This window comes from Carya illinoinensis, chromosome 6 (genome assembly GCF_018687715.1).
Source record: "Carya illinoinensis cultivar Pawnee chromosome 6, C.illinoinensisPawnee_v1, whole genome shotgun sequence".
Lineage (NCBI taxonomy): Eukaryota > Viridiplantae > Streptophyta > Magnoliopsida > Fagales > Juglandaceae > Carya > Carya illinoinensis.
This window is the reverse complement of record NC_056757.1, coordinates 5,784,189-5,799,537: the sequence shown is the minus strand read 5'-3', so window position 1 is coordinate 5,799,537 and position 15,349 is coordinate 5,784,189. Positions and strand designations below refer to the sequence as shown.

Below are 15,349 nucleotides of genomic sequence, written 5' to 3'. Positions count from 1 at the left end.
ATAAATTGGATACATGGTAATCTAGGATTTGATAATGTGTTTTCCACAATAAAACTAAAAGAGATATTTGGCCAAAACTTCTTATGATTTATCATTTCTTTAGATTATTAGTTATTAGAATTTATCTAACCTTCTTAAAAGAAAAGGAAAAAAATAAACTTAAAGCTCAGCCTCCAAGCTTATTTTTATATAATTTGTGTTTATTATCTTTACATTAATTTTTTTTTATAAGTAATAAGAAGATTTTATTCATACGAATGAAATAGACATAACCCATGTGCATAGAAAGTGTACTTATCTTTACATCAATAGAAGAAGTATTTTTCTAGATGAAAATGATTTGAGCAAGATATTCCAAGAGTATGGACAAATGATGCTCCTACTCTATTCATCTATATTCTGAAAATATATAATAATCTTTAAAAAGAAAAAAGAAAAAAACTCACTTATCTTGTATACAGCATTATTCTTTTCCAATTGCCACCTTGACATCATCAAGAAGCTTTAATCCATCCCTTCATTTACATGCCCGAAGAGCAGCAACAGCAAAGATAGAAGAAGCATTTCTATCAAAATTTCAAGAACCATGACATCCTACACGAATGTGAATATGTTTGTTCTTAATTTTACACTGAAATACGGGAGCCATAGCATCCACTAAACGGCAATTAAGGTAAGACTTGAATAACGATACAGATAAAAAGCTAGATGTACCCTTTTAAGGTAAAAAGAAATAGTAAAAACAACCCAAGTTTTTTCTTTCCTTTTTTTTTTTTTTTTTTGGTAAATTTGAGGGAGCAAGTTTTCTTTTCTTCCCTGCGCATTCAAGGAAGCAAATTACATTTTTTTTTTCAAGTACAATCAGCAGCACTTCAACACCTTCGACAATTCAGCAACTCCCTGAACCAAAGATTGGTGGGCGTAGAAGGCTCCAGATGATTCAGAGCTCTGGTAAGCTTAGATTAAGTCATCAAATCAAGCAAAGCACCATTAGCTCTCTAGACTAAACTCATTATCATCATCCTCAGGATTCTCAGGCGATGCTGTCTCTGGAAAGACTTCTTCATGGGGATACATCTTCTGAAATAGCTGCCATAGTTACCACAACCACCACCAAACTCTAGTCAGTCGAAACAAAAATAATCAACGGAACAGCGTACCGATCAACTTAGTCCCAGTAAAAGGATGCATAAGGCTATCTAACATTAGTCAGATACTTTACCCTAAACCATCATTGGTCAAATAAAAGATGAAATTGAGTACCTTCAAAGTTGCATCTAACAGATTATTGTAATTAAGATCTCCATCTGGAATAGGAGTGGTGCTGATAGATTCAAATTGATCCTGGAATAAACATATACCTCTCTCAGATGGCAACACATGTCAACCAAAATGCTGAAGATACACAAAAAATTATCATGGGTCTATAAAAGAAAAAACTAAAGATGGACACATTGTGACGAGAAGCACACCACGGTAAGCTCCTGAATATACAATGCTTTCCAAAGTATGGTGGGCTTTACTTCTGCTGCAACCTCATTTTGAACTGCAGTACCACTGTCAGGACATCCAGATTCAGGTAGTGAGAGAAGAGCATCCATTGCTGCATGTAGTAACCTTTTCCCCTCGTTGCCATCCTTACACAAAGCAGAAAAGTATAATACAAACCTAGACAAGAGCAGCGAATAGTGTCAATCCACGTTTCACAAGTTCCTCTAAAGAGGAAGGGCATCAACTTACTGCACAGCCATAATCGTGTTGAGAAGGAAGAGCATGTTTTTCTACTCTTGTTTACTTAATTCTTTTTCTTTTTGGGCAGGATCTTGGCTGCTTCTCTCATGTTACATCACCCTCACTAAAACAACAGAATCATGTTAATAGACTTGTAAAGTTTTCTTATTAGGAGATCCTCCATCCACTGTTCACTTTCAAAATCGACATCCCATTAAAACTTGAATAAACTCACGATAGAATCTAACATTTAAGTCCCTAAGTATGAATGTGCAACAGAATTAACATTTTTAAAGCATCAAACCACAACATTTATAATGTAAGAAAAACAAGAAACAAAAGAAACTGAATCATAGGATGGAGGTGGCAAGTGGCTAATTATTTCCAAATCTTTTCGAGACACAACATTGTGCTCCTGATTTAACAATTGAGGACCAACTTTCGTCGATCTTAGGAAAATTATACATGTTTCATAACGCAACAGGCCTCACTTGTTTTATTGGGAGTAAACTAATCCTCAGAATTGTGTCGCACAAGTCAATAACACAGTGTCATCATGACATACTAATGGAAAAACACAGAAAGCAGAAAAAATTAGTAAATCACAATCAAAAACTCACAAACTTACATGCCCAAAGGACAAACAGCTAAATCACTACTGATCTGGAGAGCACGGATTGGGGTAACCTGTTCAGGATACAAAGCTAGAGAGGAGAATATGTCAGTTCCTCACTTCATCAACGAAGTACAGGAATGAAACTAGAATGTGATCTTACATCTAGGAGGATATACCACCAGCAAATTTGATGTATCTGCCCTCAAGGAACTGCCTGTGATGCATATTCCCCTTGCCAGTTTCCATTTAACATCTCTATTATCTGAAACTTTAAGACTTTCTTTCAGAGGCTCTGGTGGAGATGAAGCGAATGGCAATGAAACTATGTAGGATGGATCCAGGACTAGTTGCTGGCTAAATAAATCTTGACCCGAAGATAATCTAACTCCTTTATAACGTCCAGTACCCTACAACATTTCCAGACAATAATAATAGAATGAATACAGATGCCATAATGTCAAATAAGCACGTGTTAAAAAAATGAATGAAAAATATAGTCACGCACCTTGTCCATAAGCAGGGCAATCACTGGCATCCGCAGAACCTGCATATTAGAAGCTTTGGAGGCAGATAAGTATCACAGCATGATAAAGCAAGAACAGGAGTTTTTTGGCCTTTTTCATTCTTTGATATGAAGGGAAAAGGGAGGAAATATAATCAGCACACTAAGATGTTCAGTTCAAGTTGAATATTAACATTGAACAAGAAGGGGTTAAGTCCAATAATCCACATCCTCCAGATAGGTACCATCCCAAATTTTTTTTATAAGCAATAAAAACCTATTGCTATCACGAAAATCTATTGCCACATTTATCCATATGGTAACCGTCAATGGAATCTTATTTAAAGTAGAATGGAACCAGAGTTTACTACTTGCCTCTTCCGGTTTCCTGTGGAGAGTTGGGAGTGCGAAATTTAAGACTTTTCAACAAAGCTCTCCTTGGGAAATGGCTTTGAAGGTACCATAAATGCAAGTAATGCATTTTGGAAAAATATTGTGGATGTTAAATATGGGAGGATCTGGGGGAGTTGGTGCACAAATGAAGTTGGAGGGATGTTTGGGGTGGTTTGGTGGAAGTCTATTCAGCAGGGATGGGGAGACTTTGTCAAGAATTCCAAATTCAAGATGGGGGATGGGGCAAAGATCTATTTTTGGCATGACACCTGTTGTGGGGATTCACCTCTTAAGGTTGTTTACCCTAACCTTTTCAGGATTGCTAGAGACAAAGGGGCTGCAGTGGCTGATTCCTATCACTCTTCTAACAATTTGATTTGCTGGTCTGTGGAATATATTAGAGATGTGCAGGATTGGGAAGTATGTGAAGTTTCTGATTTTTTAGGAAGATTATATGAGATGAAGCTTGATCAGAACAGGGAGGACAGTATGTTCTGGGCGCATACAGTTAATTCCAGATTTTCAGTGAGTTCTTTTTATAAGGTTTTAACCAGTCATGGGGTCAAAGACTATCCCTGGAAATATATTTGGAGAGCCAAGGTGCCTAGTAAGGTTGCCTTTTTCTGCTAGCTGGTGTCCCTTGGGAAAATATTAACCACAAACTTGAGAAAGAGAGGTTTTCGGGTGGTTAAATGGGTTTTATGTGTAAGAAGGAATGTGACCCAGACCAGGAACAGTTCCGCTCCTTACGGGCACTTCTTCTTTGTTTTGAAGCTGTATCCGGCCTTAAGGTGAATTTATCCAAGTCAGAAGTAGTCCCTGTGGGCTCAGTCGACAACCTAAGTACGGTGGCAGCCATCCTGGGTTGCAAGGTTTCATCCTTGCCTATGAAGTATCTTGGACTTCCCTTGGGGGCCCCTCATAAATCTAAGTCTATGTGGGAAGGGATCATTGAGAAGTTTGAAAGAAAACTGACAGGGTGGAAGAGAATCTACTTGTCTAAGGGGGGGAGAATCACTCTTATTAAAAGTACATTTTCTAACCTTCCAACGTACTTTCTCTCTTTATTCCCAGTGCCAGCAGGAGTGGCGAATAGACTGGAGAAGATTTGTCGGGATTTCTTATGGGGAGGATTAGAGGATACAAGGAAATTCCTTTTGATCAAATGGAATACAGTATGCACCCCTCTGTCTTGCGGTGGTTTGGGCATAAGGAATTTGAGAACTTTTAACAAGGCTATCCTTGGTAAATGGTTATGGCGGTATCATCTTGAGGGAGACGCTTTATGGAAAAATATCTTAGAATGCAAATATGGAAGTGTGTGGGGGTGGCTGGTGCACAAAGGAAGTAAGAGGAGCTTATGGTGTGGGAGTTTGGAAATTTATCCGGAGTGGATGGGACGGTTTTCGGGGTCATAGTAGGTTTGTGGTGGGAAGGGGCACACAAATTAGATTTTGGCATGATATTTGGTATGGTGATGTCGCTCTAAAAAATGCTTTCCCTTCCATTTATAGGATAGCTTTTGATCAGAATTCCTCAGTAGCTGAAAATATGATCAATTCCTCAGTAGCTGAAAATATGTGTCTTACTGCTGGTTCCATACTTTGGTATGTGAGATTCACTAGAACAGCACAAGATTGGGAGGTGGGCGCTATCACTGACTTCTACAGTGCACTACATGACTTGAAGATCAGGGCTGGAGGGGAAGACAGATTATTTTTTTTTTTTTTAAGTAAATAAATTATATTATCAAAAGAATAGGCAATTGCCCGGTACAAAGTATAGTTTCCATCGCTACGTATGGACATAAGAAAATCATGTAGCTCTAGGCCATTAAAATCAACCGCTATGGTCCAAATACAAAGAGTTCTAAAAAAGAAAACTTTCAATTCCTACATCGATCTCTCTTTGTCTTCAAAGGTCCTTGCATTGCGTTCTTGCCATAAACACCACATGATGCATATGGGTATCATCTTCCACACCTCTCTTATCTGTTGGTTGCCTCTCATATTTGTCCAGCTAGCCACTACTCCTGCCACCTTCTCAGGCATCACCCAAGCCAAGTCGATTCTACCCAGCACCTCATTCCATAACCCTCTTGCTATCTCGCAGTGTATTAAGAGATGGTCCATCGATTCGCCCCCCTTCCTACACATACAACACCAATCTACGATGATCACCCTACGCTTCCTCAAGTTATCAGTAATAAGAATCTTGCCAAGGGATGTTGTCCACACAAAAAACGCAGCTTTGGAAGGCGCCTTATGTCTCCATAACTTTCTCCAAGGGAACTGGGCAGATGTCTCTTGAATAAGAGCCTTATAAAAAGAGCGCACCGAAAAAATGCCTTTGGCTGCAGGTATCCACCATAGACTATCCTGTGAAATACTCGCTTCACTTAAATACAGAAGGTTATAAAAAGCTTCAAAACTGCTCATCTCCCAATCTTGTGCCACCCTATTAAAGTTAATGTTCCATTGGATTTGCTCCCCAGATCTTACCCTTACTTCTGCTACTGAAGTTTCAGTATCTCTTGCTACTCTAAATAGTGTAGGAAAAGATTCCTTTAGAGCAACATGGTCGCACCATGTGTCATACCAGAACTTTATGCGGTCTCCTTCTCCTAGACGAAAGCAAGTATGGTGTGAGAACACCTCCCACCCTCTTCTTATATGTTTCCACAAACCCACTCCGTTTGCTCCTCTCACTTCTTTTGTGCACCAACCCCCCCATAATTCCCCATATTTGCTTTCTATTACCGTCTTCCAAAGGGATTCGGGTTCCTTATGATACCGCCACAACCATTTACCTAGCAACGCCCGATTGAAGGTTTTCATATTTCTAATACCCAAACATAGGGCTGCATACCTTTTCCCACTTAACCAAATGAAATTTGTGTTCCTCTCCCAATCCACCCCACAAAAAATCCCTTTGAAGTTTCTCCAGTCGGATTGCCACCTTTGCTGGAATAGGGAACAATGACAAGAAATAGGTAGGTAAATTCGATAGAGTACTCTTGATCAGTGTAATCCTTCCGCCTTTTGACAAGTATAATCTCTTCCAACCGGCTAGACGACTTTCCACTTTCTCTATAACTGAATCCCATATTGGAGCCGCTCTCGAAACCGCCCCCAACGGAAGCCCCAAATATGTCATGGGTAACACCGCTGTCGTACAGCCCAAAATACTAGTCAACTGTCTGATACGCCGAACTCCTCCAATGGGTATCATCTCTAATTTTTGCAAGTTAACCTTTAGACCGGAAGTTGCTTCGAAGCAAAGTAGAAGAGCCTTTAGGACTCAAATCTGATAAGGATCTGGTTCGCAAAAGAAAAGAGTATCATCTGCAAACAACAAATGAGATATGTTAACTAGCCCCCTATTCGGAGAGCCAACCTTGAATCCAGCCACCAAACCATTCGCAACCAAGGCCGAGGACATTCTACTCAATGCCTCCATCACAATAACAAATAGTGGGGATAGCGGGTCTCCTTGTCTCAAACCTCGTGTACTACGGAAAAATCCAGTTGGACTTCCATTTATCAATAAAAAAATTTTACCATTGATATGCACCACCTAATCCACAAGCACCATCTCTCCCCGAAACCACATTTCCCTAACAAATCAAGAAGAAAGTCTTAGTTTACGTGATCGTACGCCTTCTCCATATCTAACTTGCAAATGATCCCTGCCTCACCAGTTTTCAAACAACTATCAATGCATTCATTAGCAATAAGAGCCGCATCTAGGATTTGTCTATCCTTTACAAAAGCATTTTGAGGTTTCGAAATAAGTTTGCCAACTACCTCACTCAAACGGTTCGCTAAAACCTTTGATAATATCTTGTATACCCCATTTACTAAGCTAATAGGTCGGAACTCCTTCACCTCCTCTGCCCCCACCTTCTTTGGAATTAGTGCGAGAAAAGTAGCATTAAGGCTTTTTTCAAACCTCCCCTTTGAGTAGAACTCCTAGAACACCTTCATTAGATCTTCTTTTAATACAGCCCAACAAGTTTGAAAAAAACCCATCGAAAAACCGTCAGGGCCCGGTGCCTTATCTTTTGCCATTTTTCTCACAACTTCATAAACCTCCGTCTCCTCAAATGCCCTCTCCAGTCGATCTAATTGATTAGTTTCAATGGACTCAAACCCAAGCCCCTCAAGTTTAGGCCGCCATCCCACCTGTTCAGAAAGTAATTGCTCATAGAACTCAACTACACGGTTGTTTATTACTAGCTCTTCCCTACATTCCACTCCCTCTATTTTCAGCATCTCAATGTTGTTGTATCTCCTATGTGAGTTGGCTATTCTGTGGAAAAACTTAGTGCTTCGGTCACCTTCCTTCAACCATAACGCTCTTGACTTTTGCCGCCAAGATGTCTCTTCTAAAACTATAATACGTTCCAGTTCTACTTCCAGCCCCAATTTTAGAGCTATTTCTTCCTGAGTTAATGACCGTGCTTCTTGAATCCTTTCCAACCCTTGAATCTCCATTTCCTTGCTTTTTTTGCGCTCCCTATATCACCAAAAGACTGCCTATTCCACTCCATTAGGTCTTTTTTTAGGGCTTTCAATTCACCCGCAAAAATAAAACTGGGAGTACCTTGCAAATGATACGATGCCCACCATTGCCCTACCTTTTCTTCAAAACCTTCCGCTTTTAGCCACATGTTTTCAAATTTGAAATACCTACGCCTCCTTTGGACTCCTCCACCATCCAACATAATAGGCCAGTGATCCGAGCACAAACAAGACAATCTCTTTTGCCACACGTCGGGGAAGTGACTTTCCCATTCCGGTGAAATAAGGAATCTATCTATTCTAAACCATGTCTGATTGTTAGACCACGTACAAGTGCCCCCTGCTAATGGTAAATCCACCAGATTCAAGTCAAAAATGCACTCCGAAAATTCTGTCATAGCTGGCCTGCTTCTTCTATTCCCAAAACTCTCAGTTGTAAAACGTGTTACATTGAAATCTCCGCCTATAACCCATGGTAAATCCCACCAACTGTGCACACCAGCCAACTCTTCCCACAACAATCTTCTTTCTTGGTCTAAGTTAGGACCATAAACCCCTGCAAAAGCCCACATGAAATCATCTGCCACACTTCTAAAAGAGCAGTCCACCGAATACACCCCTATGAACTCTTCCATTTTCTCCACTATTCTTTTATCCCACATCACCAAAATACCACCCGATGCCCCCTTGGCTGCTAAGTATACCCAATCTACATACGTGCAACTCCATATACTTCGCACCAAATTTCGATTTATAATTTTCAACTTTGTTTCTTGTAAACACACTATGTCCGCCTTCCACTCCCGTAACAAATGTCTGATTTGTAGACGCTTGCTAACCTCGTTTAACCCACGGACATTCCACGATACAATTTTTGGTTTCACTTGAAATGTGCCAAACCTTTCCCTTTAGACCTGTCCTTGCTTGCACTCCCCTCCGAATTCATAGACCAATTCAACCTCCTCAGCTCTCTTTGCTTTTTTTATTCTACTTTCTTATATTCTTGATGGCCTGTTTCGATTACTGTAAGTAAGGCCATAAATTGCTCCTCATAGCCTTCACATCTCAATCCCAGCAAGTTCTGAATATCCTTTACCGTATTGAACACCCAATCTGAAATCTTAGGCTACACTGGACACATGAAGTTTAGAGGTATTGGTTCTCCCTCTTCTACCTGCGCTGCAACGACTATTTGTTCAAAAGCAATTTCTTCTTCTGAATGTGCGTACAAGTCTGCCTCCACCCCCTGATTTTCTTCTCTACGTGGTGTCCTCAACCAGCGACAAATCCACCCCCATAAGTTCTAAACAGTCATGTGATGGCCTTGAAATCATTTCATCTTGTATACCATGAGAATACTCACTGTCCGAGTTCAGAAGAGGCTCATCCACCTCTGCCGGTGCTCCTAATGCCCCCAAACCCTAATTGGAGAGGTTCTCCACCACTTCCGACGCCTCCAGACCTACCATTGGCAAAGTCTGTCCCATTTCCGGTGGCAGAAACACTCCCACTGCTCTCGGCGAAGTCCTTTTCTCTTCTATCTCATTTTTCTGGCCACCCCACACCGGCGGACCATCATCGAAGAGGTCTACCGTAGTCGTCGGCGTTGTCTGTCCCACCAGCGTCAACCCCGGCACCGGTACCAGTCGCCGTTGCTCCTCCGTCGAAACCAGCACTGCCGTGCGAGCCCTAAGGGGGCTGGACACGGGCATGAGAGCCCTAGACCCGAGCCCGAGGGCACTGGGCTGGACGTGTCTTTTGATGGGCCCTGGATTGGCCCATGCAGCTGGCCTTTCCTAGCTTGCCCGGCTACTCTCAGGGCCTGATCTTGGGCCTGGTCAAGTGGCCTATTGTGGCCCGAAATCTGCTTCCACTCGGAAGATATTAAAATGCCCTTCCCTTTGTTGTTGGGCCTCTGGTCTTGGCCCGGCCTTTTCCCTCCCAGATCAAATTCCTCCCTTTCCTTATAACTCTCGACCAACTTCCTCATTTTGGACATCTCTCTCTGCAGTTGCCATATCTGCCTCTGCATTTCTTCCATCCTCCAGCCCACGCCTCTATCACCTGCCCTGTCAGCTGCTGTGAAACATACTCCATGAGGAGCTCGAGACCTTAGCCTGACAGATTATTATGGACATGCACAGGGAATAAGAAATTTTCAGTCTGTTCGTACTACAAGACCTTGACGAATCACTCCCCCAACGCCTTCCCTTGGAAGAGCATTTGGAGAAGCAAGGTTCCCCTCAAGGTCGCTTTCTTTGGGTGGGTGCATCTCATGGTAAAATACTAATCATAGACCAACTAAGGAAGCGTGGACTCGTCATAATGGATTGGTGTTTCATGTGCAAACACAATGCTGAATCAGTGGACCACCTTCTCCTTCATTGCGACACAGTAAATGTATTATGGTATGAGATTTTCTCGAGGCTTGGCATTGCTTGGGCCATGCCACGGAGGGTGATCGATTTACTGTCTTGCTGGCAAGGGCTAAGAGGGAATCGCCAGATTGCAGCTGTATGGAAGATGGTACCTTTATGCTCAATGTGGTGCACGTGGACCGAAAGAAATAGCCGCTGTTTTGAGAATAAGGAACGCTCTCCGGATGCTTTTCAAGCTTTTTTCTTTCACACTACTCCTTTGGGCATCTACTATAGTTTTGAATGGAACGAGTCTTAGTGTCTTTTCCGCTACTATCTGTAGCACTTAGATTGTAAATAAGCTTTTTTCTTGTATACTCCCTGTGTACTCGGGCTTGGCCTATTTACGTGGATCAATAAAATTTATTTACCTATCAAAAAAAAAAAAAGGAAAGTGAATCTATTGATCATCTTTTTCTTCATTGTGAGGTAGCAACATTGATGTGGAATGAGATTTTTGCAAGGGTTGGCATTTTATGGTTGATGCCTATGCATGTGGCAGATTTCTTTGCATGTTGATGTAACACCCCAAGGGAAGGTCCAAACCACATGACCTATACTCCAAAAGGACTAGTCAATGATAAAATTGAAGCCTTATAATGATAAAGAACTTATCCTTCCCAAGCAATGTGGGATCTCATTCACCACCTACCCTTATCCTTATCATATGAGGTATTACAATCTCCTCCCTTTAAATTTCCGATGTCCTCGTCGGGCTTGTCTGTTGTTGGTGGCACGACTCAAATCCTACATTTCTGGTTGGGATTGGCTCTAATACCATTTGTAACGCCCCAATAGAGAGCCCAAACCAGATGACCTATACTCCAAAATGACTAGTCAATGATACAATTGGAACTCCATTAGAACCTTATAAAGAGCAAGAACTTCTTCGTCCCAAATAATGTGGGATCTCATACACCAATACCCTTATCCTTATCATATGGGGTATCACAATCTACCACCCTTAAATTTTCAACATCCTCGTCGGGTCAATCCATCGTAGGTGGCACGGCCCAAGTCCCACATTTTTTGTTGAGATAAGCTATGATACCTTTTGTAACGCTCCAATGGAAGCCCCAAGCCACATGACATATACTCTAAAATGACTAATTAATAATACAATTGAAACCTCATTAGAACCTTATAAAGAGGAAAAACTTCTCATTCACAAGCAAAGTGAGATCCCACTCACCACCTACCCTTATTCTTATCATATGAGGTATCATAGTTGGCAAGGTATTGAGGGGAGAAGTAACAGCACTGCAGTGTTGAAGATGATCCCCCTATGTTTACTTTGGTGTTTATGGTTAGAGAGGAATAGGAGGTGCTTTGACAATTGTGAAAGTTCTATAGGGGAAAACTTAGGGAGCATTTCCTTAGTACTTTCAGCTTTCTCTTATTAATTATCAAAAAAAAAAATCTATTGAATCAAACAGTGGAAAATTTATTCTCAACGCCATCAAGCAAGCTGCTCAAGGAAAACTGTGCGTTGAAAAAAGATTAGATAAATATGAACATAAATGTAACTAATTTACATAAAAATGAACTAATGAACAAAAGTCACAAGGCATTAACATTTGCTCAGCAGAATGTAAAACATGTACAGGAATCAACAAGTAATATTGCTTCAAAGAAAATGAAGTAGCAAATCTGTTAAATATAACTTACATGAATGCAACCTTTAACAGCAGCTCGACGGCAAAAACCTTGTGGGAGTTCCCCTTGACCATAAATTGGATAAATCAAAGCCCCAAGTGCATTTGAAAACCTGATAGGTCAGAACTGTAATGCATATATTCATCGCACCTTGATTCTCAAAATCAAAGCAATACCAACATTCTTGATTGAAAGATAAATAATATAAATCCAAAGCATCAGAACATAAAGCAACCCATTATCCAAACAAGGACACAATTACAGGGAACCAATATTCCACTCGTAGCAGGTAGCCGCAGTAGCAATAGGAAAACCTTATACACAAAACTACTTAATAAAGTGTTTTTATTACACAAAACAATTACTTAAAAAATTGTTTCTCCGATGGCCTTACAGCCTAATGGCAAATGTCTAATGTCTGGAGATCGAGACCCCATACCCCAATCCCCCTTAGAAAGAAAATATATAACTAAATATAATCGTTTTTAACTGTGAGATAGAGTACAAGAACTAACCTGCCAACCGATGCATTGTAGAGAGCTAAACGATCTATACCATCTTTTGTCTTGAGTACTTGTTCACAAACCTCCATGTTTTCCTGATCGTAATCGGCCATGGCTATAGCATATAGAATAATCCTGAATAGCAAGAATAGTACAACTTCTCAATAGAAACATAAGACACGCCCACATATGGATCCATCCTAAAACAATTATATTTACAGCCCGTGAGAAACATATAAGCATCAGAATAGGCAGCACAATCCATCATTAACCGAGCAAAATTAATCAGAATTTTCAAAAAATAGTATGTAAATTCACAATTATGATAAAGAAAAAGAAAAAAATCAATATAGCCAAAAAGAAAGCTCACTAACAGTAGCAGTTAGAGAAGAAGAAGAGCAAACTGATGTGTACGATTTAATCTTGGGCGGCAACCGCATTTTCTTCAAGAACTCGACAAAAGGACTCTCCAAATCCTCCGCCGAAATCTTCGAAGTCTCACCACCACCGTCATCACTACCAGCCAAGTGCTGCTGAACCAGCTTGAAGAACCTCATCAACTGGTTCTTCTCGGTCAGCCCCAAACTCCTGTCCTTGAATATCGCTGCTCGAGAGTCAGGCACGCTCATCAATTTCTTATCATTCTCCTCGAACACAAAGCTGGCGTCGATGCTCTTAAACTCCACGTACTGGCTGCATCCAGATCTCAGCATGAGATCGATGGATTTATCGGCGCAGAACAAAACCCTTGGCCCGCACAAGTCAATGCTAAACTTTCTGGAGTGTTCTTCGCCGATGATCTCGGGGGAATAAGAGGAAATTTCAATGTCGGAGTAGAGGGACCTACGGGTGAGAGCGACTGGGGTGTAATCGCAGCCGGTGGATGCGGCGGAGGGAGGAGGGGTAGAGTGAGAACTAAGGAAACAGGAGAGTTGATGAAGAGGGAGAGAGGCGAAGTGGGAACCATAGAAGGGGTTGGGATCAAGGTGAAGGACGGTTTTTCCGTTGGCGGATGCGGAAGCGGAGATCACAGATTCCGGAACGCCGGTGCCGACGACGATCAGGTCGAAGGTGGTCGGCTCGATCGGAGGGTAAGAAGAAGCGTCTTCGCTCATGGCGGCACGTGGAGATCGAGTCGAGACTCGGGTTTGCTTAAAAGCCTACTTCCCTCTTGGTGGTACCACATAATGGCCTGTTGGGCTGGAACTGGAAGTACATGTCTGTCGATCCATTTTCTTTTAATATTGGAATGCACCAACAAACAAACTTGCAGATGAGCCTTGTTTTCAAACTGACATCGACTTGAATGACAGGAAGGGCAAATAACAAGTTGTTTTCGTTTCCAATTTCACGAGATATATAACTTCAAGATGCCATCCACATATTGTGATGTTTGGTAACTTTGGTGATCTTCTACAACTATCTTGAGGGGCGGTGTAGTTGTACTGGAACAAGTCGTGAAAGGGATGTTGCATTCTCTATTGGGCTAGGCCTAATTGAGAGAAATACATGTACCCCTAATGGGTCGGGCCAAGTTTATACTGAGGGCTCTCAATGATCCGTGGGCTACATGAACGGTAAGAGGCCTAGGGCCTAGGTGAGAATTAGCCCATGGCCCAAACAGTAGGAAAGCAAATAACAAAGTGATGGGGCGTTAACATCCCTAACATCACCTTGCACAAGTTTGTAATAATAAGATTGTGCCGTCAAAGAACTAAGAGCATTTACATTGGACTATGCATATGCATATGCAAAGCCACTTTTACATAATATTAACATAAATTGGTCTACATTGGATTCTCTATCTCTAAAAATTTAGCTAACTATAAACAGTATTACTACAACTTTTCATATCTACTATTTACTCTCCAAATTTTATTTTAATATTTATTTCTCTCTCCTGGGTTTCGTTCAATCATTTTCCAAAATCTCAAATTTCCTTTTGGGCTTCAGCAACAAACCCCCGTAAATTTAGACTTCATCCTGATGCAAGTGCAACCATGAAACTGAGACTTAGATCCGTCGAATCCAAGCAAACCCTCATAATCGAAGTTCCCCACCTTCTACTCTCCAACAACTTCAAAAAACCCTCTCTCAATCGCAAGGATGAGCTCCAGGCCTCCTCACCCGAGGCATCCCTGCACTCCCTTGGAATTACCTCAGGTGACCTTCTCTATTTCACCTTCGATCCCGCTGGCTTCTCTTCTCCAATCCAAACCCAGGTCTGAGATTCTGTACATGGAAATTGCACTCTAAAAAGAAAAAAAAAAAAGTAGGCAAAAAAAAATAATAATAAAATGATAATATTTTATTATTATTTTGTTTTAAATATGGATAAGCCAATATAAAAATTTTGTTAAAATGATAAAGTAGATATGTAAAAGAGGTAAATTTGTATATGCATATAAATAAACCAATGTGAATGCTCTTCACGCATAAGCAAGGGGTCAAAGCGAGGCACCTTGTCCCTGACAAAACGAGACCCGCGGCAAAGGATGTGACTCAAGAAAGCTACATCCAATCAGAGGCAATAACATAACGTCCCTTACGAAAGGCAGGTACCTCTGACATAATGATACATGAGACCATCTCAGTTAACATTATAAAAGTCAAACATCAGATTAGAAGGATCCTCATACTCTCTTGTTTACTAAAATACTCTTAAAAAAAAAAAGAATATTAATTTAGATATCGGAGATTACCCACAACCTCATGCCCCACCTTGTCTTTGTTACAAGTGTCTGAGTTTGTATCCATCATGCGAAACACATCACCAACAAGTCATATAAACATAATGATCTAAGTTCGAAACTCTATATTCATACTTTTGGACCCATCGCAATAAGGAAATTTTCCTTTAAGTTATTCTATATATATTTCCAAAAAAACTCTCTAACGAGGAGTACATGTCCTGAGACTAATCGAGATTTTGTTCCTCAATACCCGAACATTTTTCACAATTCCCTAGGTTTGGACAGTGTCCCGTACATGAACATTTTTTACAATTG

At 40.9% G+C, this 15,349-nt stretch overlaps 1 protein-coding gene across 1 annotated transcript; it reads right to left on the bottom strand.

The window, feature by feature from the left end:
* Positions 1–499: 499 nt before the first annotated feature.
* Positions 500–13,736, bottom strand: LOC122313057 (rab escort protein 1). The gene is made up of 9 exons (XM_043127767.1): positions 12,756–13,736; positions 12,354–12,476; positions 11,851–11,950; positions 2,853–2,891; positions 2,508–2,754; positions 2,360–2,435; positions 1,473–1,668; positions 1,264–1,344; positions 500–1,089 (listed from the first exon to the last, which is right to left on the bottom strand). Exons 1-9 carry the CDS (start codon positions 13,454–13,456, stop codon positions 991–993), a joined length of 1,662 nt encoding a protein of 553 aa, XP_042983701.1. The 5' UTR covers positions 13,457–13,736; the 3' UTR covers positions 500–990.
* Between the last annotated feature and the right edge of the window lie 1,613 nt (positions 13,737–15,349).

Bases quoted from the DNA above. Each gene is read 5' to 3' on its own strand.
- LOC122313057 (XM_043127767.1), bottom strand. From the start codon at position 13,456: ATGAGCGAAGACGCTTCTTCTTACCCTCCGATCGAGCCGACCACCTTC. The intron at 11,951-12,353 runs GTTAGTTCTTGT...CTGACCTATCAG, and splicing joins TACAATGCATCGGTTGGCAG to GTTTTCAAATGCACTTGGGG. The intron at 1,345-1,472 runs GTGTGCTTCTCG...TGTTTATTCCAG, and splicing joins ATATTCAGGAGCTTACCGTG to GATCAATTTGAATCTATCAG.